Genomic DNA, 22,215 nt, shown 5'->3' on the forward strand with positions numbered 1-22,215 from the left:
AACTCGATATGGTGATTCGGAGGAGAAAATGAAGATGGTGGGTAATGGCGTTTCCAACACCCTCATCGCTTTTGACAGGCAGGCCTGAAACATGTCACCATCCAAGCCACGCCTTTTGCTCAATCTCAGATGAAGTGTCCAGTCCAGAGTGACCCAGGGTCTGGGGAAGGCTGATCTCTCCTCGGATCTTTGCGTTTTCGTTGTCTGCCGGATGCCATTGAGCTGACAAGGGCGCGGGACAGTACACCACGTTGATGACTGCCTACGGGGACAGCGCCGGCATCAAGTTCAAATTTGGCGGCACAGTTTCCAATACTCTGGAGGCCCATCGTGTCATTCAACATTTTCAAGAGACAAAAGGACCAGAGACAACAGACAAAATCATCAACTGTAGGTGACTTGTCCCGGCTGATCTGAGTCAATTTACCACTCACGCTTCTTGCAGCGTTGTATTATCAATTTTTTGAGGACGAGAAAAACCCTGCATCTGATGAAACATTGCTGAAGGCAGCGACCGATGCTGGTATTCCTGAGGACGAAGCCAAAGCGGTTATCGAAGACAAGAGCGAAGGCCTGATGGACGTGAAAGCGTTGATCCGTGAACAGGCGTCGAACGGGGTGGACAGCGTCCCAACCATCCTGGTCGAAGGTAAGAGAAGAGATTTTACGCTGGTTGGGGCCAAGGACGTGGAAGAGTATGAAAAGGTGTTGCATCAGATTGCAAAAGAGAGCCATTAGATCAACGAGGTGGAAGGTCGAAACAAGGTAGACAGTGGTGAGGTTGGAATGTGGTCAGATTGCTTAATTCATCCTCATACAACAACAGCATTCGTCAGGTATGGAATCGATCTCACTAGCCAACATTTGCTGCTCTCTATCCTCTGTTCTCGTCCTAGCCTTCCTCTCTTCATCCACAAGCCCTCTCTATACATCAAATATTTCTCCAAAGCCAACACCAGCACCGGCCCGTCTCGCATCTACTAGGTCCAACCTCCATCCTGTCCATTGCCTCAGTCCGCTCTTGACTTCCCGCACGTGCTCGACCATCTTCCGCTGCTCTTCTTCTCGCTGCGCCCTTGCAAACGCACCTTCGTCAAAAGCGTCGTCATCGAACTCCTCCAGTAGAGAATCATTCCTCGGTCTCGTCGACTGTCGATGATGCGCATCTGGTGATGTGGTGCTGGCTCTGAAGGCCGCCAACCCTGAATTCAAGACCTGCGTGAAGCCGGAATGCCTCGTCTGGCCCTGCTGTAGACCATTCGCGGAGCTCCTCCGCCTGCTGGCATTCCCGGAGCCAGATAGGTCGACCTCATCGAACTCTTCCGCCTGATCCAACGATGTCCTCGAATCTTCGTCTCCTCTGGGCTGCATCTGTATCCTCTTGTCTCTCCATACGCCTCGCTGGAGATCAAAGACCTGTCCCTCGAGCTCTCTGATCCTTCTCTCGAGTTTCTGTCTCTCTTCGTCCTCAAGCTCATCCAACCCTTCACCACCTCCATCCCCACTCATAGCGCGTTTGTGCTTCTCTCTCAACCTCGCATTTTCACTTTCGGTCTTAGCAACCTTTTCTCGTAGTGCAGGTAACTCTCTCGCGCTCGCTTCTGCGCTCGCAAACTTCGCCGCATTTCTCGATTCGGCCTCCCGATGTAGCTTGTTCATTGCCTCAATCTTCTTATCCAGCTGCTCGACTTTCTTCGTGAGCTCGCCTTTCTGGGTGAGGGCCTCACCTAGTTCTCTTTCCAGTCCGCGAATCTTTGTGTCTTTACTCGTCCTCTCCGTACCGTCAATGACGGCCTTTTCGCTGGCTTTGCTGAGCGCCTTTTTGCTGTCACCAAGCTCGGTCTCCAGGCTTTTGATTTTCACCTCTGCGCTTGAGAGCTTGGCCTGCAACGCCGCAATTTGCTCCCCGTGCGTCTCGCACCCTGCGGTCTGGCTCGATAACTGCCCTCGTAACCGGGAAATCTCGAGTTGCATATCAGCAATTGTAGCATCCTTGCTCTCAAGTTCTGCACGTAAGAGACCACCGTCATTGGCGCCGACGCTCTCGCGCCGACTTGACGTATCCAATCTGCGTCTTAATGTCTCGATTTCGGCGCGGAGTCTGCTGACTTCAGTGCCGCTCTGCTCGTTACTCGCCGAATCGGCCATTTTCTCTGCGTTCTGCTCGCGCAGTTCCTCCAGTTCCTCTTCCACACGCCGCCATCTCTTCTCGTGCTCCTCCGCCTCTTTTGCCAGGCGTTTGTTTTCTCGCTCAAGTTCTTCAATGCGGAGCAAGGTCCCCGGGGCCACGGCCGGACTCAGTGGTCCATTATCCCTGAAGCTAGTGCTTCGGATCTTACTCTGTATGCTGACGCTTGGCTGCCGACTGGAGAGTCGCGGGCCCTTGGTAGGAGAGGTAGGCTCCGCTTCTACTGGAGGAGGAGATGAGGTATCAGGAGAATGTACGGTTCCTGCGTCTTGGGGACCTTCTTCGTCTGCTTCGGCAGGGGCCTGCGTGGCTGGGCTTGTACCATCGGTGTCCGCCGGCTTCGTGGTGTCGTCTGTAGCTTCTATTGCTTCTTCATGCTCGGCCTCAGCTCCATCTACCTCGTCGTCCTTGGGTTTGTCGGCTTTCTTTGCTTTGCCTTTCGCTACCGACTTCTCGCCTACGTTGGTTGAACCGGTGGCTGCTTTCTTCTTCTTTTGGAGTTGAGCGACCTATTCAAGAACGTGTCAGTATGTCCTTTAACGTTTCATTAGGCAGTCTAGATTGCCGAGCGATGTCACATTCATTGGCGGGTATCATGTTGGGAGAATCACATGGCAGTACATACCCTCTTCTTCGCGGCTGCCAGCTTCTCAGCCTTTTCCTTGTCTTCGATTTCTCCCATGGCTCAGGAGACCAATACCGACCGACAGATGACTTAACGAGAGTGAATGGTAGACCAGGAAGCGGTATTGTGCGAAACTATAGATGTAACGAGGCTCGCTGTAAGGAGAGGTGGTTTGAACGCGACGTCAGTCACCAATGGGGACAAGCATGTGCTCCGCATTTAAGATATTTACAATCCAGCAGCAACTCGACGACACAATCTGGATCGTGATTGATGATAACCCAAGCCCGGTGATAATTCGTTGATACCTAGATATGCTCCATAGCTAAATTGAACAAACTAATATACGCGCATTATGCTCTGTGTTGTTGCGCAGCCCATATTCTGCGCCTGTCGAGAACCGTACTCGCAACACAACCCTTCATATACGCCAGCCGAAATAACCAAATCATTCATCAAACCTTGATCGTTCCAGAACACCTTGCCAGAGTGTTCGTTGCATGTCCAGACAGGCCCTCGGAAGCCGCTCCCACCGGCCCTTGGGAACCGTCAAAAAGTTTGGGTATCAAGAGTACAAATACAAAGTCCCACAGCTCGAAGCATACTCCAAACTCCCACCGAGAAACAAGGAATCGGAGACTTAGACCTCCATAGGCCCAACCACCTCTTCACTGACGCCCCTCGCAGTACTCTTGCTAACACTCCTAGCGCTTCTAACTTCTTCATCACTCAATACGTAGTTGTCATGCTCATCAACGACAGGTCGAGCCGGTGGTGAAAACTGTTCTTCCTCATCTTTCGACTCAGGGGTGTAGTCGTAAAGTGGTCTCTCGATAGAGGGCATTTCAACATCTCGGTCTTGAGCATTGTCCGTCTCGACTACTTGTCGGTCCCCAAGCCAATATCTTGCACGCTTATGCGCCCCTAGATCTGGTGTTGCCCATCCTTCGGAATCGGTGTCTGTAAGATGCTTAGTCCTGGCCGGTGTTCGAAGACCATCCATTGCCGACATAGCAAGGATATTGACGCCGCGAAGATACAGGTAACACACGCGCTTCCTCTGTTTGTTGAAGAAGAAGTAATTCATTGACCACAAAGATCCTTCTTCGTCGTCTTCAAACGGGTCAAAGTCCTCGGGGGAATATCGATAGATGGTGCAGTCCCTCAAACTCATACTTTGATCGATTAATCTCCACATTGCCGGTCCCCACTGTGTTTGATTAGACGGTGTAACAGCGGTTTCGGGAGGCATGCCGGGTATCCTGAGTGACGTATTTTGTGGTCGCGGACGAAGATTGTAGAGAGCAGTGTCCAGAGTATTCATCACATGCCGTAAACTCCGCTCTCTTTTGAAGTCTGTCGGTCTGAGCATGTGCGAGAAGTCGTAATCCGGATGGCTAGCATTTAAGGTGGCTATTAGATATGCGTATGTCCTCCTCGAACTGATCATTCCAAGATTGCCAAAGGGGCTGCTGCGGCTCAGGTTGAGACTAGATGCCATGAGATGCGCTTGAGGAGGTGAGAGAGAATGGGAGAATTGTAGATTCGACTTGTATTGCGCTTCAAGTCCATTTTCGATATTTTTGTAGAGCTTTTTGTCCCCTCCCGCTGCCTTCGTGGTGTATAAATCGCAGCCTCCTACCACCTGGAGATCAGGGGTAGTGAAATTGAGGGCCGATGTGACGATATCGAGGTCGCGACTAGGTACGAACTAGATAACAATTGTCAATATTCGATCATACTAAATGCTTTGAAATGCGCACCTTCATCTTGATCTAGCTGACCACAAGCAAGCTCCGTCGCAATCAAGCGCAGGTACCTTGGTCGTTCAGAAGAATCTCGATTTTCGGGCGGATCCACCCGTGGCAAGTTTATAGATGATATATGCTCGCGCCGTTGGCAGAAGTAAGACTGGAGGCGTGCTGAGGTGGTTGGCCTGAAGCAGCTGTTCAATCGCTGACGGAGAGATATCAAGGCTGGCTGCAGAGACAGCTCTTGTGCGACGTGAATAGCCAGACGACGGACGTCTAGCAGGTCAAGATGAATTGATGGAAAGCCATATCAGGGTGTTGATGTTTGATGCGATGAAGATGCACTTGGGAACCTGTTTGCGGAGGTGATTGAAGTTGAAGTTGGCTGCGACCACCGCGGCGGGAAATCACGTGACTGTATGCGCATTGACCACCAATAAGCGAACCAAGCGTTGTCCACATGTTCGAAGCGAGCGACGACAATGGACTCTGCGCTCAGGAATTCATCATCAGGTTCATTTGGGATAAATGTGACAGCGGCTGGGCATACAGCGTGCTTGCTGGTATGGGCAGAAGCGATCAAGGGAAACCCACCAGAAACTGATCCCAAGCCGTCAGCACGGGCTTCCCCACGCGTGCGCTGGCACGCCGTGTCCTTGTTGGACCATATCGACGTTGCAAGGCCACATACGGGTCGGCGAGTTCAGCATATTGCAACTTGCATGATGTCCAGGAAATGCAATGCCTTGATTGGAAGTTAGCCGTCTCAGTTCAGTCCTGCCTTTACAGTACCAGAACATCCTGTAAATCAACAGCCGTCGATATTGAGCACAATGCGAGACATGATGCGCAGGATCGCCCGACGACACGCTTGGATTGCTGGCTGAGTTAGCGTTTCCGGGAATTGTGACAGCTTAACATGCTTGTTTATATCATCACTTTCATACGCTGTACATGATGCTCCTGCAACATAGTGCTAGCAGGAAGAAAGTCCTTGTTTGCAAAGACCATGCCACATAAGGGTATCATCGAATGCACCATACCACGCCAAACCCCGATCCCATATTTCTTGAAGTATTCGTTGTCGCAAGTCATAACAGACCGCTATCTCTGAGGGCCGCATCTGTAACCTGCAAAACAGTAAATCCGTCAACCGTTGCATCACCTCATGAATTTGCATAGTTTGAGAAATTTTGCTCGAGCTTGAAACGGCTGAGCATCTCGTCCCTGGTCAAAGCCATATTGCAGGAACTATGGGGTCACGGAGACATTCGTCCGAGACTTCCATGTCCATGCTCTACATGAGCTTGGTGACCTCCTCTTCAACCTGAGTTCGTGGGGCACAGCAGTCAGTTACCGTGCGGCAAAGATATTGGAGGGATGCGTACGGACAGCAGGGCCTTGAATTGATGAAGTTGATAGAAACTGCCGTGGAGCTCATAGGAACGGATGATGACACGGATAGAGCGCTCAAGGCTGCGGGACCGAGACGAATCGACTTACCTCCATATCTTCGAGTTGATCCTCCTGGCTTATGCATCTTAACACATTTTTCTTGCTGCTTTCTTGCAGCTCGCCTGCCAGGAGGAGCTCATCAAGTATAAAATACGCCTTTTGAAAGTTGAAGATAATGTCTAACTCGCAGACGTTGCCATAGTACTTGTCCATTTGCTCGACGTATCGATGGACGATTTCAAGGGTGATCAGTTCATTATCGGTGGAAGCACAGCCGGCAATGAAGAATAAGGAAGCGTAACGACGATAGACAACTTTCGTGTCTGGCAGAATTCAAGCAGTGTCAGCGTGATATTTGCAGAAAACCCAAGGTAGAACAGATGGGATTGAGGCTGGGAGGGTCAAAGCATGGACAGCCGCACCCTTGTACTCAAGAAAATTGCACATTCGTGTGCGGCGAGAAAGAACGAGTTGAGAGACATCTTTGATGATTTTGGCCTTCTCGCGGGGAGAAAGAGTAGTAAACCATTTGGCAAGTCTCTATATGTACAGATTTCATGTCAGTCCAAGTTCAAGGGTGGGTGACCGAGTGAGAGGATAGCATACCACTTTGCCCTGCCGAGACAGCAAGATGAGATAGCTAGAATCAAGTTAGTGTCTCAGTGGTAGCAACAGCGAAGTATTGCCTTACGTGATTGCCATCTTGCTTCCCAGGCCACAAGCGCAGTGGAAAGGAAGAGAGATAGAATGAAGCAAAGTGTCAAGGCCACAGAAACGGCGGGAGCGGGTCTCAGAATGAAAAGCGCAGCCAAGCCAAGAGATGGACGGGTAATTTACGGGTGATATCGTAGTCACGTGATATTCATCCCAGCCACGACCACAGCCACAAGCAATATACATTCACGCCACAACAGTCGCCGGCTTCAAGTTCGTACATGTTGCATGATACAAACCAGGAGGGAGCAATAGTCCCGTTGCTCCTCTGAAACATGTCTCTTTCAGCTTGGTTCACCCTCGACTTGTTTCAGAGCCTCACGTCAAAATATAGGAACGTGGATCGTACGTGCGCATCGGCCTTCGCTCCTGGAGCCGGCCAGGATCAAAAATGTGGCCACCAGAAAAGTAGGTCAGAGCATTACTTGGTGACAGTGTGCTTTCTTGTACATCTTTTTATGGCCTCGGGATGAGCCCCAGGACCTGGATGAAAACTCTCGAAAGATATAGGGGGAACTATATCATGCCATGACGGTCTGGCGTATCCCATTCTTACATGCTTTATGTTCGCACATATTTTCCACGAGAAAACCAGGGCAACCAGCCAGATACGCAGCAACTTGGACGTTATCGGCAGTCAAATCCAGCACGCTCACTGATATAAGCCCTGCACATCCCTGGTCTCTCGACTGAATGGCCAATAGGCATCTCTCCTACTCTGCTTAAGGTCCTCGATTCGCCAAAAGCCCACACGAGAACGATGGCCGTCCAACCAAACACGCAGTATTTGCAAATTATTTATACTCTACCTATGCTGCGAGATGTCGCCTGATCCCTTGCTTTCCTCCTCCTCCTTCTCTCTCCTGTACCTGTATGGGAGCTGTCTGAAGAGCGCCGGCATTTCCCCCAAAACTGAAGCATGGCAGTAAAGACCCGCAAGATGTCCAAGAAGGCAGACAAGGGTCCAGAGCCAGCCTCAGTGTCTCGCGATCCTATTCCCGTGACTCTTTTGTCTGGATTCTTGGGGAGTGGGAAGACGACGCTGCTCAGGCATGTTCTGACATCTGATCAACACGCCCTACGCATCGCTGTTATCGTCAATGACATGGCTGCACTCAACATCGACGCATCCATGATCAAGCGTCATGTTGTCTCGCAGACGCAGGAACGCCTGATACAGATGGAGAATGGATGTATCTGCTGCACGCTCCGCGGCGATCTCCTTGAAGAGCTCGCAAGACTCGCCCGGGCCGGGATGTGCGATTACATACTGATCGAGAGTACCGGGATCAGCGAGCCTATGCAAGTTGCCGAGACCTTTACCGAGGAGTTTGCTCAGGCCATGATTGATGCCGCCAACGAGGGCTTGATGCAGGACCAGCAGGACGACGAGAGGGTGTTGAAGGAGATGTATGTGTCTAAACCAGCCCTAATCTTAAAGTCTTCCAACCTTGCGAGGAACTTGGTGAGCAAAGACTGATGGGAAAGAACACAGAGCCGAGCTTGGTGGTCTACAAAAGATTGTCAAACTAGACACTTTGATCACCGTGGTTGATGCTTTCAACTTCTTCAACAACTTCTCGACGACTGAGTTCATCACGGATCGCTGGGGAAAGGAAGGCGTTGACCCTGAAGATGAGCGTACCGTAACGGACTTGATGGTGGACCAAATGTAAGCGGCCTAACATATCTCTTACATTTTGATCCGTGAGAGAAAGGATTAGTAACAATGGCTTGTCACCTTCAGCGAGTTCTCCAACACCATCATCATCAACAAAGCCAATAACGTCGACAAGGCCGCAAGATCTCGCATCCGAAGCATTATCCAACAGCTCAACCCTGCAGCCAAAGTCCTTGAGGCCAACTACGCCAAGGTCGACGTGCAGGATATCATTGGCACCAAAAAATTCTCCTTTGAGAAGGCCGCCACGAGTATGGGTTGGCTCCAGAGCCTGCACGAGCTCACCAAACGGGAAATCAATGGTCAGATCAAGATCGGTCCCAAGCCAGAGACTGAAGAGTGAGAAAGAGACAATCCACCTGCGTGAACCATTTTGAGTTCTAACTGCGGCTGGACAGATATGGCATCTCAAGCTTCGTGTACCGAGCCCGCCGACCGTTCAGCCCAAGACGCCTCTACAAATTGATCCACGATAAGTTTGTCATCATGGAGGGTCAGATACAAGACCAGGAAGAGGACGATAACAAAGACGGCATGGAAGTAGATGGCGACGACGGCGACGACAGTGACGATTCTCCTGGGAGCGGTGGTAGCAACGGCACGTCGAGTGACAGCGAGGCTGGGGACGTAGACATGCTCTCAGATGTGAGCGAAGAGGCAGAGGAAGAGGACGATTTCTCCCAGTCGGTCAAACCAGAGGTAAGTCGACTGGGTTTCCATTCTCAGCTATCAGCCACAGCCATCAGTCCTCGGGTCTTGCTCTACGCAGGAAATGGAGACCATGGAGGTTTCTTGTGTAGGATGTCGTACCTGTATATTCATACAGATACCCAAGCATTGACTACGCTGTCATTGTATTCCCCTACTGACTAACATATCTGTCAATTTTTGCAGGTAGTCGCCCGGAACAAGAAGTCGAACCCTATCTTCTCCTGCCTCTTGCGCTCAAAGGGCTTCTTCTGGCTTGCCACCCGCCCGAGCTTACACGGGGAATGGAGCCAGGCAGGTACCATGCTGACGTTGCAGGGTGGAGGTCCGTGGTTCTGTGTGATCGACGAAGGTAGATAGATACTCACCCCTTCACGGGCGCATTGTGGCTTTTTAGACTGACGTTTTTTCGACTCAAGCTGAATGGCCTCCCGACGGAGCCACACGCGCCAGTATCGAGGCCGACTTCCAAGAACCGTGGGGCGACCGAAGGCAAGAAATTGTCTTCATCGGCGAGAAACTCGATCACGCCGGTCTCAAGAGAGAGTTCGATGGCTGTCTGCTCACAGACCGGGAAATGAAGAAATGGGAGAAGATCATGAAGTCATCCAAGGACATGGAAATAGTGAATGATCGACTGGCGCAGGTGTTTGACGGTAAGCAGATTTTGATCAAACCCCTCACAGGCCCGAACCCTGGGTGTTATACAACGGGACCGTCTCACTGACGCTCGCATGATGTGGTCGATGCAGATGGATTCGAAGACTGGCCTGAACTTGTGCACGACGAGGACGACCAAGAAGGACATGAACACGCGCATCCGCATCCACCTGGCAAGACGCACCGACATTGACGCCGACCTAGCAGCAGGAGATGAGAACGCATTGTCAGTGATCTGAAGCGGTGCAGAACATTCCTGGGAAAATGCCGTCGCGGGACCCCACCGACCGAGTATATATATTTCGCATTTTCGGTTACACGGCGAGCCACGCAACTCTGGTTACCACATCAGTATGTATGTGGTGCGGATATGTTACGCCTGAAGATTGAGTGGATGGTAGATGCGTATGGAACGCTCTTTAGATGTTCATATATAAAAGTAAAAGTTAGACGAGAAGATAATCGATTGATTGACAAACACCATAGCAAGTAGCCAGCCAGCCATGCACAGGGGAAGCCCAAGTACTTTCCTCCGCACGTGACCGCAATCGCCGAACGTTTGGACGAGTCGCGAGATAAAAAAGAACCTTGTCCGTTCTCGTCTCGTACCTGAAATTCCCGTCCGTGAGTTCCGCTTCTTGCGACACACTTTCTACCGCCTGCGATAACGAGCGACATTGAAGATACATGCTGTTGCGCCCTGTGCGACCATATCGGGCGGATACAGCAGAGAGTCGCTTTCGGTCTTCGGGATTATGCCATCGCAGACGACGCAAGCCTAATAACCCTGTGTGCATGCCATCTTCTTCTCAAACTCGAAATCCAACCCCCACGCGGACTCTCAAAACCCCTCTATAATACCTATGAGGGTCCGCACTTCCTAGACGGTCTCTATCTTCCAACCTGCCTTTACCTGACGACATCCCCTGACCGGCGCACCCACTCAGAACAGTTCACCCGTAATAGGAGTGTTTACATCCTACTTCTCGTCCATATCAAGCAGACAAAAAAAGGAAAAACGGATATCTCCCGTCCAAGAGCGCATTGCCCACTATGAAGTTGATTCTTTCCACGTCGTACGTGTGACTCACTGGAAGACCGACGGGCTGTGTCTGGGTCTGGAACTGACACTCTTCTTTTGTGTAGTAATATAATGTCCTCTGGGCAATCCATTGTCCGGCGCCCATTGTTCTCCAAGTCGAATATCGAGTTGATCAACTCGCTGAGATCGAACTTTGCTTCATTTCAGCACAACCACTCCTCCGAAACCACCGACCAAACCCTGGATTACAAACAATGGACCACCGAGGAAAACGACATATTGTACGTGCCGTCCTGGCGACCTACGCCTCTCACGGAACCGCGAGAGTCCTACGACGTGACTGTCAAGCTCTTCTTCCTCCCCGGTATTCCGAGCACGAGGCGATGTAAACACACTGAGGAAGCGATTGATCTAGTCCTGAAGGAGCTGGGGATCGAGAATATAGACCTTTTGATAGTGAGCTACCCCGGCGTAACGTTCGACGCCGACGACGAAGAAGAGGTCTCGGCCGACGAAGACGAGAGCGCACGGAGTGACGAGTCGGAAGGCCTCGACGCCCAGATCAAGACGTGGCAGGTCCTGGAGTCGTTACATGAAAAGGGCGTCATATCCCAACTTGGCGTCTCCGAGTTCAGCTCCGAGCGCCTCGACAAGTTCCTGCCAGAGGTCAAGGTGCGGCCGACCGTCGACCAGATCAATGTCAAGGACTGCTGCGTCGTGCCGAAATCACTGATCATGTACGCCAAGGAGAACAAGATCGAGCTGCTAACTCATGCTGATTGCATGGACATATTGCCACCCGGCACGACGAGGGAGCTGTTGGGTCCCAGCAAGGACGGAGCCGGTATCCTTGCGGCATGTCCAGATGCCGGTGCGGACGAACCCGGTTTAAAGGGCGACATTGAGCCGCAGTGGGTGGTGAAATATACGGCTGTGGTGAAGAACCGTGGTGTGGTTGAGAACAAAGGCTACTTTGCTGTCGCCCAACTGGGTAACTGCATCGAACAGAAGCCCGATGAAGCGTTATAACCTTTCGGTGCGTGCGGCATCCCGGGGTGGTATCTCGTTTTAATTTAGCATGGCGTTTGTGTGTGTATGCGTGCATGTGTATGAGAGAAAGAGTTTTGCAAACGCAAAACACAAATTTCTTTCTTCTAGCCGAGCATGCTTCTCTTTCTCCCTCTCATCCTGACATCCTCTAATCGTTTAAGGACGACCTTTGAGCCCTTGTAACTCCCCCTGTATCCATCTTGACTCTGAATGACTTCGGCGTCAAACCAGTCTTCCTGTCTAGGATGCGTCGACCCAAATGCCCGCTCGAGGACGTACAAATCCACGGCGCGATCCTCCTCCTGGATCGACTGCGTAGCCAATCCGAAGTCGATGAGGACAATATCGCCACTCAGGTCCGGCGGGGAGGAGCTGGATTTTTGCTGTTGTCCTTGTCCTTGTCCTTGTCCTTGTCCTTGTCCTTGTCCTTGTCCTTGTCCTTGCGTAGCCGAGTCTCGGCCTGTGTCTGACGACCCGTTCACGTTCGTCTGCTGACCCTGACCCTGACCCTGACTCTGCGTCGGCTTAGGTCGAACAATGACATTGCTGCTCGTCAGGTCCCCGTGCACCACGCCGCCCTTGCTGTGCATGTTTCCAATCGCCCTCCCGAGCCTGCGGAGGAGGATCTTGACCTGCTCTTCTTGCGCCGCGAGTTCTTCCTCGCCGCCCGCGGTGGCACCGTTGGCCTCCTTTGCGGCGCGGTACCACGCGTCCCACCTGCGCAGGAGCTCCTTGACGCTGGAACCGTCGATCCACTCCATCAGCAGCCACGCACCGGCACCGCCGCCCGTACTTCGCGCCGCCGCCGCGCCTCTCTGCTCCTGACTCAGACCTTTGACCTTTCGCGCGGCGTCCCACTCCAGACTCAGCACGGCGGGGACGTGGATCTCGCTCGTCTCGTCGCCTGCCAGCGAGGCCAGCTTGACGAGGATGCGAGCTTCGGCGAGGACCCGCTGTTTCGTGAGGCGGGCGTCCAGCGTCGGGTGCCTCCAGGCTTTGCTCGGTCGGGCTTTCAACGCGGCTGGCCTGTCCGGGGTGAGGAAGTGCGTGCGGTACAGCAAGGCTTCGGCGCCCTGTGCGACGAGCTGCGGGGGAGGGGTCATGGTGTTGAACGGCGCGGGGAGGAATGGCTCATCTTGTCGCTCTTCGGTCGCTGCGGTAGTTGAAGTCTCCATTGCGACAGGTGCAGATGTCTCGTAGAAAGAACCCCCTCAGGAGTTGGGGCGGGGCGGCGAAGTTCGTGGTAAGTGGGTTGGCGTCTCAAACAGAATACCCACGGCAAAGATGATCCTCCTCCTGCGTTGATATGTGAATCATCAGGTAGAATGCATTCGGTACGAAAAGCCACATGAAATGGCGGCCGCAAGCCTCGTGGTGGATGCGAATATTCATCATCGCGAGTCATGAAACAAAATCGTCCTCCGCTCATGACTCAAGTCATCATCAACTTATCTGTACCTACCTATCTTGCTTCTTCTGTACCGTACGACTACTGATAATATAGACGATATAACGGTGCCATATTAAGCTGAGAGCGATCGTTGTTCAGGATTACTTAGGATTCAGTTATTATCCCCATCAGTGTACGGATACATATCGTGGAAATACTTCCAAAAAGGGCGCGAGATAAGCCAACCAAACTATGTCAACACCTTGCCGTTGCTAATAGATGTCGACTCATAAACATGTAAACGCTTTTGAGACTCGATATCCGAGAGATTGAATAGCCAATTTCATCGCCGAAAAGCGTCGCATTGAAGGCAAACCTCGCACAGTCATGCGGGCTATGTCGTCCTCAAGTACAATCATTGACTCCCTGGCTCGACACTCATGGCTCTGACCATCTCCCTGAGCTCCTTGACCTGTTCCTTCAGCTCCCTAATCTCGACCACGTCGGCATCGACATCGACAATGGGCTTCGAGCTGTCCACCTTCTTAGCCCAACCCTCGCTCTCGAAGTCGATCTCCCCCTGCATCTCTTCCCACTCCTCAATGGTGTCATCATCCTCTTCCCCTCGTTTCCGATTGTCTCGAACAAATCTCGCATCTCTCGCCTCCAGCGCCGCTGTGATCAGGAGCAACGGACTGTAAACGATACCCATGACATAATCGTTGAGCCGCTGGTAGCGTGCTTTGTCCATCCACCACTCGAAGGGCAGAATCAGAAAGAACATCTCTATCAGATTGAGCGGTGCAATGAAAACGTTCTCATCGGGTGCCCTGACGAACTGCAGGGTTTTCTGGGCGAACATGGCCATGTACTCGTCAATCGCATTCTCGGTGATATCCTCGTATGCTGAATTGTATAGCGCGATGAGAATGTTCAACAGGATGACCATGACCACGAACGTGAAGATATAGTACAATATCAGCCCGAACGGATGAGCATAGTTGTCAAACCCATCAAAGTCAGGGGATTGCATCACCGAGTTTGCCATGCTGGTGATGATGAATGTAGTAATGCTGGCGTTCCCTTCGACTTGATTCAATCCGATGAATGCTTGAAGGAAACCGATGCATACCACGACGAGTAGCAGAAAAAAGATCAATGATTCGCGCATCATAACCTTTAGCACAACCAACATGGCGCCGAAGAAGCGAAACGTGTCCAGGTACAGCAGGAGACGCATCCAGAACATAGGGGCGCTGAAACAGAAGATATGGTAGCCCACCTTGTTCAGCTCGCGCCGACGCTCGTCATCTTGGTCCGGGCTGTGCGCAAGTGCTACAACGCGGATCACGAAAGACGCAGTTAGTAACGCGTACAGGCAATTGTTGAACACATTCCAGAAACCGATATAGTAGCGGCCAACTTTCCACAGCTTAGCGAATTCGTCGCAGAGGAAGCCTGCCGTCATGACATACAGGATTCCTTCCACAACATCGAGGTCGCCTTCTTCATTAATGCTGTTTACCGCCTGGGTGTAGAGAGCGAGATAGATGATTGACACCGAAATCTGAACCACGTTCTGGTACAATGGTGTGCGCATGCGGTCGGGGTCATAGTGACTCCAATAGTTGGTATTGTCGCGATTTTCGTACCAACGGTAATTGGCAGCATCTTCATCGTCTTGTTGGATCCAGCCGCGCCACAGGTATTTGATACACTTTTGGTAGCCAGAGGAGCCAATCACCCTGAGACAGTGTAAGTCGACAGCGCGCTCGATAACATTTGCTGGAGCAGATTCTTCGTCTTTGCGTACGACGCTATAGCGTTGCAACAGGACTTTCTGCATCAGATACTCTTGGTCTTCTTCAGCCTCGATAATGCGTTTGGCGATGACCTCGCAGGCTACAGCGCGGACTTCGTGGAGGTCTGCATCCCATAGTTCGAGTCTCGCCTGATGTCGAAACCATCTGTTACAAACAAGTAGACAGTACACGACGCAGGAGGCGTAGTCCTTCCCTCCAGCTTCACGGGCGGTCTGCACCACCTTCTTGGTGATGACCCCAGAGTTGGCGGCGGTGATCTTGTCCTCGGGGAGCTCAATGGGTATGACTTCTTCAATCTGGTATTTCAAGCGGAGGGCAACCTTGGTGACTTCACGAGCTGGGAAGGCCGGGGAGGGAATGTCGTTGGTATGACTGGGGAGTACTGCATAAAGGACATCAGAACAGCTCGAAGCCTCTGCAGAAATGACTTTGGTAACTTACACCTCCATAGTTCCTCGCGTGTATCGCGAGAGTCGCGCTCTGCGCCAAAGAGCCGTGACCATTTTACCATGACGTAGCCGCGTGGAGATGGATTTTCTGCTCGAGATAGGTAGTTTTCTTCTGCAGACAAGTCTGGTCACGAACAACAAGAGTGAGAGGTAGAGATATGGCGGGCAATTGGGATGAGCTCCATCCAGCTACGTCGAGCAAACAGCAACGGGAGATCGCCAGATATTGACTTGATTGACCGCCACAGCCACAACCTTTGGCTAGTGGGATGGAAATCAAGTTATTGACACGGTGAAGCTCCCCGCACTACCACAATGTTGCCCCTGTCGGCGCCTATACCTCGAGCTCTCTAGGCTGGTGGTGGCTTCGATAAGCGAATCAGTCTCCATGAAGCGAGCTCAGAGAACCACTGCCATCGCTGCCAACGCCTAATGCCTCTACCTATCTAGTTAGCACCGCCCTAGCTAAAGTCTCGTGTGAGCCTCAATAGCCCGGGCCTTTCTTCAGCTACCAAGCAAAGGATATGGTCCCAGGGAATTCTACGTGATGACTGAGTCTACCGTCACAAATTGGAATCATCAACTTGGATATTCCGCGTGGCTGCTAATAATGCAGTCCGAAAGATCATAGGATCTCAGAAATCATGTCTCAACTTTTCTTCTTCCATGTTGACATAAATTCGTTGACATCGTCCAAGTCCAAGTCCAAGTCCATGAATGCAGATGTGGATGCTTATGCGACCTCCGGGCCCTCGTCACTCTCGCTGACATCTTCGTCACCACTGACTTCCTCGTTCTCCTTGGCTCTCTTGTCCATCAGTGCCTGGAGCTCGGCGTCATCGTGCTCTGTCACAGCCTTAGGAGCCATCTTCACAACACATCCACCCCCAGCTTCCTTGATGCTCTCGTCAATGTCCTTGATTGCTTGCTCGAGTAGTTGGATGCCCATTGCTTTGTCCAAGCACTGACTCGTCAGGACGTAGTGAGGGGGTGACACCAGCTTGACCTTGACCTGCGTGTCAGGAGTGTTCTTCGCCTCTGCTTTTCTCAGCGCCTCCTTGACTGCGTCGATGCCATCGTACTTGAAGCATGTTACTTCAACGTCGGCACGTACTTTTGTTGGATGGGGTGTCAATTTCTTGCTGATGTATGAAATAAGTTCCTCCTTGACGACTTCATTTGGGAATGTTACATCATTCCACACCTCGGGATTTGTGATTGATAGCTTGAAGGCGTCGTTGGCATGCACGTACTTTTTGTTGAGTGGCCAGCCGATGTTTTCGTACAGCTTCAGAATAGGCATCTTGGTCTTCTCTGCGACGTGTCGGAAGATAGAGTGCACGGATTTGCTCTTGTTGTATCGTTCTTCGCATCGGACGATGTCTTCGGCGGAGACTCTTCGCTTGGACAGATCGATGTATCCCTTCTCTTTATCCACTCTCAGCACGACCACTACCTCATTGCGACCGATTCTGATCAGTTTTTGTATCGATCTAATACGTCTTCGCGACAGTTCTGAAAGTAGGATCATGCCATCAATGTTGTCGTATTCTAATAGTTTGACGTAGGCTCCCATCTCTGCTATCTATGCACAGGCATCAGAGATGACCCTTCCTTGCCGTATATCCCAGGGCTTTCTTACCTGTTTTACATTTACCATCACGAAACTTTCGATTTCGGGGTATTTTTCCTCATAGAAGCGGCAGTTGGTCAAGGAGTCTGGGTCCGACATGATGGCGGTATTGTCGCAGGAGTCTTTCGATGCGTGTCGTCTTCTTCTGAGCTTCTGGGTGTGTTTGAACGGGGGAGAGAAATGTTTGGCGAAGAGGTGTGTGGTCGCTGTGACTCGAAGCCTTGAGGCGACCTGGACTGTGACTGCATGTGCGGCGACACTTCAACCGCCTGCCCGCCGGAACTTTTCTGCCAAGAACAAAGAGTCACGTGCTGATTAGTCATTTCTTTGCTAATCCGCGTTCCTTCCAGTTGTACGGAGTACCAAGCTTTTCCTACCCACGCCCATCGACGTCACCCCACATGACCAAAACCCGGCTAATGATTGGAGTGTTGTCGGGACGTGTCTCTCTCCTTCTCCGCCCCTGTGAAGTCGCTTACTACGACCATTTCTGTGCAGGTATTTTGGAGTTTTCCTGCTTTGCGGTTAATCGGCCGAGGATCAGAGAGCTGCAGCTGCAGGAGTGACAGGTTGGCGGCTTGTTCAACACCATGGAAATACAATAACAACAGCTGAACTTGTATCTACACTGTACTCCCTCACTACTTGTCGACTGCCAGTCACGATGATCAGTCGTACACCGTCCTCCTCGAGCAGTTCTAGTCCTCCACCATCCCCCCGGCGTCCTTCGCAGCCGCAGGCTACCAGCACCTCCCGACTGCAGTCGTCCCAACATGTGCCAGTAACTCCCAGTCGATTGCGAGAGGCTACGACAATGGTGGGGTCACAATCCAGCGAAGAGGTGGAACCTGTACCCCCAGGACTACGCCGTAACCAAGAGATACCGACGGTAAATGAGCCGGAATTCCTGCTGGAAGATGCGGAGTCTTCAGCTCACGGTCGGATTGAGGAGCCTTCGCCCGCAGAGCTCAACGTCAGGAGCAGGCTGCTCGGCAATTACCATCAAAACCATGTTTGTGGACGACGCAACTGTAATCACGGCACGTTTTCACCCAGGGCGCCATCGTTACGGAGCGAGGACGACAGCCTTGACAGCTCTGCTGTGCCCTTTGGTGGCGTATATCCTGGTACTTTGGCTGACGATGGGGGCCCAGTGGACACGATCCATGGTATACTGGGAGATTCCATTGCCGACTCTCTGACGGGAAGTAAGAACCCGAGTACAACCAAATGGCTCGCACAGAAGCAGGGTATCAAAAGTCAGAAGTGGATGTATTTCTCCTACTACTTTCCATTCCTCAAATGGATTCTTCAATACCGGTGGCAGTGGCTGCGGGGAGATATGGTTGCAGCTCTCTCAATGGCTTCTTTTTATATTCCAATATCCCTGTCTCTCGCCTCAAACTTGGCACACGTACCTCCTATCAACGGCCTCTACTCTTTTATTTTCAATCCCCTGATCTATGCATTCCTCGGAAGCTGTCCTCAGATGGTGGTCGGACCTGAGGCAGCCGGTTCGCTGTTGGTTGGTCAGGTTGTCAAGACTTCAATCGATCGGGGACATTCAGGCGATGATGATTCCAGGCTCCACGCAGAGATCGCCGGGGTTGTGACAGCTATAGCGGGCTCGGTCATCTTCATTGCTGGAGTGTGTCGACTGGGGTTTCTCGATAGTGTGCTCAGCCGACCGTTCCTTCGAGGATTTATCAGCGCCATTGGCTTTGTCATTATCGTTGATCAGCTTATCCCTGAACTTGGTCTCGCCCCTATTCAGGACGAAGTTGCTCATGGAAGCAGTGCTCAGAAATTGGCATTCTTGGTCAGGAATATTGGCAAGGCTCATGGACTGACAGCTGCTGTGTCGGCAATAAGTTTTGCGGTAACCTTGCTCTTCCGGTATGTCACATACCCGCAGTTACGTTCCCGCACTAACGTTGCAGCACGCTCAAACATACTTTACAGCCACGATATCCCTCGGTTGCCTATTTCCCAGATCGTTTCATCGTTGTCGTTCTTTCAGTCATCCTTACCTGGGCCTTCGCTTGGCACAAGAAGGGCTTGTCTATACTGGGTGATATAGAGTCAGACGCAGGGTCAGCCATACCCTTCCAGTGGCCTTTCCAATTCAGCCATATGACCCACATCGATACTGCTCTGAGTACGTCCGTTCTGATCGCCCTTCTTGGATTCTTCGAGTCCTCTGTGGCGGCGAAAAGTCTCGGAGAAGGCACTTCTGGCCTTAAGAACATGACCTTGAGTGCCAATCGAGAAATGGTTGCCCTCGGCACAGCTAATCTTGTCGGAGGTTGTTTCATGGCTCTCCCTGCTTTTGGCGGATATGGGAGAAGCAAAGTCAATGCGTCCACTGGGGGGACGACCCCTATGAGCAGCATCATCCTCAGCATGCTAACACTGCTATGTGTTTTGTACCTCTTGCCGTATTTCTACTATATTCCCAAAGCGGTGTTGTCAGCAATGGTTTCAGTAGTGGCATATTCACTCATTGAGGAGTGTCCTCACGACATCAAGTTCTTTCTCAAGATTCGAGGATGGACTGAGTTGTTCTTGATGGGCGTTATCTTTGTGGCCACTGTGTTTTATTCTCTTTCTGTCGGCATGGCCTTGGGCATTGGACTGTCTTTATTACAACTCATCCGGCATGCTACCAAACCCAGGATACAAATCTTGGGCAAAGTTCCCGGCACCACCAACCAGTTCGAAAACGCAGAGCTCAACCCCGAAAACATCGAGTATATCGAGGGATGTTTGATCATCAAAATTCCCGAGCCTCTAACCTTTGCAAACACGGGCGAATTGAAGACGCGTCTGCGCAGGCTGGAACAATATGGGACGAACAAAGCCCATCCATCCTTACCTCGCGTCCGACACGAGGAGAATAATAGAAACGTCATCTTTGATGTTCATGGTGTTACGCAGATTGATGGGTCGGGCACACAAGTATTTACTGAAATAGTGGAGGATTATGTGAAACGAGGGATTCGAGTTATATTCTGCCGCTTACCGCACAGGAGGAGCAAGGTATTTTTATCGTTTGAGCGGGCGGGCATTGTAGACCTCTGTGGAGGAAGAGGCCATTTCGTTGGCAGTGTTGAAGAAGCCTTACAATTGTCGGAGGCCGAAGATATGGAGCGATATATCGAGGAGCGCGCTGTTCATGATTATCGCAGAGACACACAGTGGTAGTGAAGCGACTGACACCAAGTCACTTTTCATATCGCCCCAAAAACAACACAATTGCTCTCTACAGCACCTTCTCTGCCTCTTGGTTTCACACCCATGTACCTGCAAACCACTAACACCCTTGCACGGAGCACACCCCAATGGCTCCCTGGTTCCTCGGGGCGGCCGTCCTTTTGATCATCTGCTTGACTGAGTCTGGTTATGGCGCGTTGCATTTACCGCTGTACAGAAGAGGAGGACGGCTGTCTCGACATGAAACCGCCAACTTGACTCGTCTTGCTGCAATCGTGTCGGAAGTGGAAGCTCGTTACGCACGCTGTCAGCGCGAAGTTGGGAACAACCGAGTTGTCCGCAGATGGCGACCGTACGAAGGCAAAGACGAAAATGATCCTCAGCTCATCGACGTCGCTGGACATCAAGACCGATGGTTGGGAGCACACCGATTCAACGGCCACCTATTGACACATTTCTAGGTACGCGGAGCTACAAGTCGGCGATCCGCCACAGGTCCTCGAGGTCGATATCGACATGTTGAGTCCGGACTTCTACACCATAATGACATCCAGCGGTACGGGATCGAAATACGATACATTTACGTCAGGGTCATACGGTACGTTTTCTCGCGAAAGGTGCCTATTGCAAGCCGTCTTCTGCTCTGCTACGGTTGTTGTTTGCTTTCGTTGTGGCCTGATCACCGACGATGAACATCCGCGATGTACCTGTACATACCAACTAACATGAGCTGTGATTACACTTGTACAGAAGAAACCCACGGCGCCAGCGACAGAGTGCACTCACTGTGTCGCCGTACCAGTGACCATTTCCACTTTCAACAAGAGTCCAAGCAACAACGCCCGATCCGTCTCAGTTTTCCCATCTGCACGCCCTCCAAAGCATCAGGCGCCACACTCGCGCACTCCGGGACCATCCTCGGACTCTCACCAGACCACGGCGACGTCCACAGTCACAACGCGCTCTCCCGTCTTTCCTCCCCTTCTCTTCTCGACCAACTCTTCGAGCAACACATGGTGCACCAGAGAGTATGGTCGGTGACGCTCCTCGACGCTGAATCCGGCATCCTCAGCCTCGGCGGCACCATCGCGCAACAAGTCGAAGAGGCAAATGTCCGAGGATCCGTCGAGCTCGAACACTTTGGTGACCCGCAGGCGACTTCGGACTGGGTGGAGCAGGAAGTCGCGAAGCGCATCGACTTTCTCATGACCCCTGACGCTCCGTGGGACGGGCACTTCAAGTGGACAAACACCCAAGGCGCCGCAGGCTGGTGGACGGCGCTGATGAGCGGCGTGTGGATCAACGGGGCAAAGGTGCTCGAGAACCAACCGGTGCTCTTCGACATCAATGTCCCTTTCATCCTCGCGCCGCCTGTCGCCGCGCACCGGTTCTACGAGGCCATAGGCGGCGCGAAACGACTGGATCCCCCGCCGTTCGACGCGTTCTTCGCGATCCCGTGTCTCAACACGGTCAATGTCGCATTCGAGATTGGCGGGTGGAATTTTCCCGTCATGGCCGGCGAGGGGACGAGGGAGGATGCACTCTACGGCCCTGCTGGCGGCAAGGTCAGCTTGGGCAAAGTGGGTGACGGTACGGGATATTGCGTCGGTGCCGTCCTCGAGACCACGATGGGCGTAAGGGACGAATGGATCGCGAGTGGCGTGAGAGACATGTGGGTGCTCGGAGAGCCGTTCTTCAGAGGGCTCGGTGTTGCGTTTGATGTCGAAAAGGGCAGAGTTGGAGTGAGGGTTTATTGATTGCTCACCAAGGTACTCGTACCTTTATCGTGGTTTGTTCGTGCAGGTACCTACGAAGCTATTGAACGCTGAACGC

The 22,215-nt window shown here is 52.0% G+C and overlaps 11 protein-coding genes across 11 annotated transcripts; 5 read left to right on the top strand and 6 right to left on the bottom strand.

The window, feature by feature from the left end:
- Window positions 1-254: 254 nt before the first annotated feature.
- PV08_07401 (uncharacterized protein) lies at window positions 255-738 on the top strand (the record flags this gene model as incomplete). The annotated part of the gene is made up of 2 exons (XM_016381731.1): window positions 255-390; window positions 446-738. 2 exons carry the CDS (start codon window positions 255-257, stop codon window positions 736-738), a joined length of 429 nt encoding a protein of 142 aa, XP_016234833.1.
- Window positions 739-924: 186 nt separating this feature from the next.
- On the bottom strand, window positions 925-2,870 carry PV08_07402 (uncharacterized protein; the record flags this gene model as incomplete). Its single annotated transcript, XM_016381732.1, has 2 exons — window positions 925-2,697; window positions 2,814-2,870. 2 exons carry the CDS (start codon window positions 2,868-2,870, stop codon window positions 925-927), a joined length of 1,830 nt encoding a protein of 609 aa, XP_016234834.1.
- A 583-nt stretch (window positions 2,871-3,453) lies between these two features.
- PV08_07403 (uncharacterized protein) lies at window positions 3,454-4,582 on the bottom strand (the record flags this gene model as incomplete). The annotated part of the gene is made up of 2 exons (XM_016381733.1): window positions 3,454-4,524; window positions 4,577-4,582. 2 exons carry the CDS (start codon window positions 4,580-4,582, stop codon window positions 3,454-3,456), a joined length of 1,077 nt encoding a protein of 358 aa, XP_016234835.1.
- Window positions 4,583-5,861: 1,279 nt separating this feature from the next.
- PV08_07404 (uncharacterized protein) lies at window positions 5,862-6,721 on the bottom strand (the record flags this gene model as incomplete). The annotated part of the gene is made up of 5 exons (XM_016381734.1): window positions 5,862-5,891; window positions 6,068-6,342; window positions 6,442-6,559; window positions 6,626-6,659; window positions 6,711-6,721. The coding sequence occupies 5 exons, from the start codon at window positions 6,719-6,721 to the stop codon at window positions 5,862-5,864; spliced, it is 468 nt and encodes a 155-aa protein (XP_016234836.1).
- Window positions 6,722-7,673: 952 nt separating this feature from the next.
- On the top strand, window positions 7,674-9,975 carry PV08_07405 (uncharacterized protein; the record flags this gene model as incomplete). Its single annotated transcript, XM_016381735.1, has 8 exons — window positions 7,674-8,143; window positions 8,229-8,405; window positions 8,481-8,753; window positions 8,813-9,003; window positions 9,082-9,113; window positions 9,309-9,474; window positions 9,542-9,778; window positions 9,875-9,975. The coding sequence occupies 8 exons, from the start codon at window positions 7,674-7,676 to the stop codon at window positions 9,973-9,975; spliced, it is 1,647 nt and encodes a 548-aa protein (XP_016234837.1).
- Window positions 9,976-10,935: 960 nt separating this feature from the next.
- On the top strand, window positions 10,936-11,853 carry PV08_07406 (uncharacterized protein; the record flags this gene model as incomplete). Its single annotated transcript, XM_016381736.1, has 1 exon — window positions 10,936-11,853. The coding sequence occupies one exon, from the start codon at window positions 10,936-10,938 to the stop codon at window positions 11,851-11,853; it is 918 nt and encodes a 305-aa protein (XP_016234838.1).
- A 125-nt stretch (window positions 11,854-11,978) lies between these two features.
- PV08_07407 (uncharacterized protein) lies at window positions 11,979-13,049 on the bottom strand (the record flags this gene model as incomplete). Its single annotated transcript, XM_016381737.1, has 1 exon — window positions 11,979-13,049. The coding sequence occupies one exon, from the start codon at window positions 13,047-13,049 to the stop codon at window positions 11,979-11,981; it is 1,071 nt and encodes a 356-aa protein (XP_016234839.1).
- A 630-nt stretch (window positions 13,050-13,679) lies between these two features.
- PV08_07408 (uncharacterized protein) lies at window positions 13,680-15,598 on the bottom strand (the record flags this gene model as incomplete). Its single annotated transcript, XM_016381738.1, has 2 exons — window positions 13,680-15,469; window positions 15,529-15,598. 2 exons carry the CDS (start codon window positions 15,596-15,598, stop codon window positions 13,680-13,682), a joined length of 1,860 nt encoding a protein of 619 aa, XP_016234840.1.
- Window positions 15,599-16,269: 671 nt separating this feature from the next.
- On the bottom strand, window positions 16,270-17,268 carry PV08_07409 (uncharacterized protein; the record flags this gene model as incomplete). The annotated part of the gene is made up of 2 exons (XM_016381739.1): window positions 16,270-17,121; window positions 17,179-17,268. 2 exons carry the CDS (start codon window positions 17,266-17,268, stop codon window positions 16,270-16,272), a joined length of 942 nt encoding a protein of 313 aa, XP_016234841.1.
- A 715-nt stretch (window positions 17,269-17,983) lies between these two features.
- PV08_07410 (uncharacterized protein) lies at window positions 17,984-20,373 on the top strand (the record flags this gene model as incomplete). Its single annotated transcript, XM_016381740.1, has 2 exons — window positions 17,984-19,065; window positions 19,110-20,373. 2 exons carry the CDS (start codon window positions 17,984-17,986, stop codon window positions 20,371-20,373), a joined length of 2,346 nt encoding a protein of 781 aa, XP_016234842.1.
- Window positions 20,374-20,510: 137 nt separating this feature from the next.
- Window positions 20,511-22,139, top strand: PV08_07411 (uncharacterized protein; the record flags this gene model as incomplete). Its single annotated transcript, XM_016381741.1, has 3 exons — window positions 20,511-20,797; window positions 20,844-20,980; window positions 21,133-22,139. 3 exons carry the CDS (start codon window positions 20,511-20,513, stop codon window positions 22,137-22,139), a joined length of 1,431 nt encoding a protein of 476 aa, XP_016234843.1.
- Window positions 22,140-22,215: the final 76 nt, after the last annotated feature.

The sequence above is a fragment of the Exophiala spinifera genome, assembly GCF_000836115.1.
Source record: "Exophiala spinifera strain CBS 89968 unplaced genomic scaffold supercont1.5, whole genome shotgun sequence".
Classification (NCBI taxonomy): domain Eukaryota; kingdom Fungi; phylum Ascomycota; class Eurotiomycetes; order Chaetothyriales; family Herpotrichiellaceae; genus Exophiala; species Exophiala spinifera.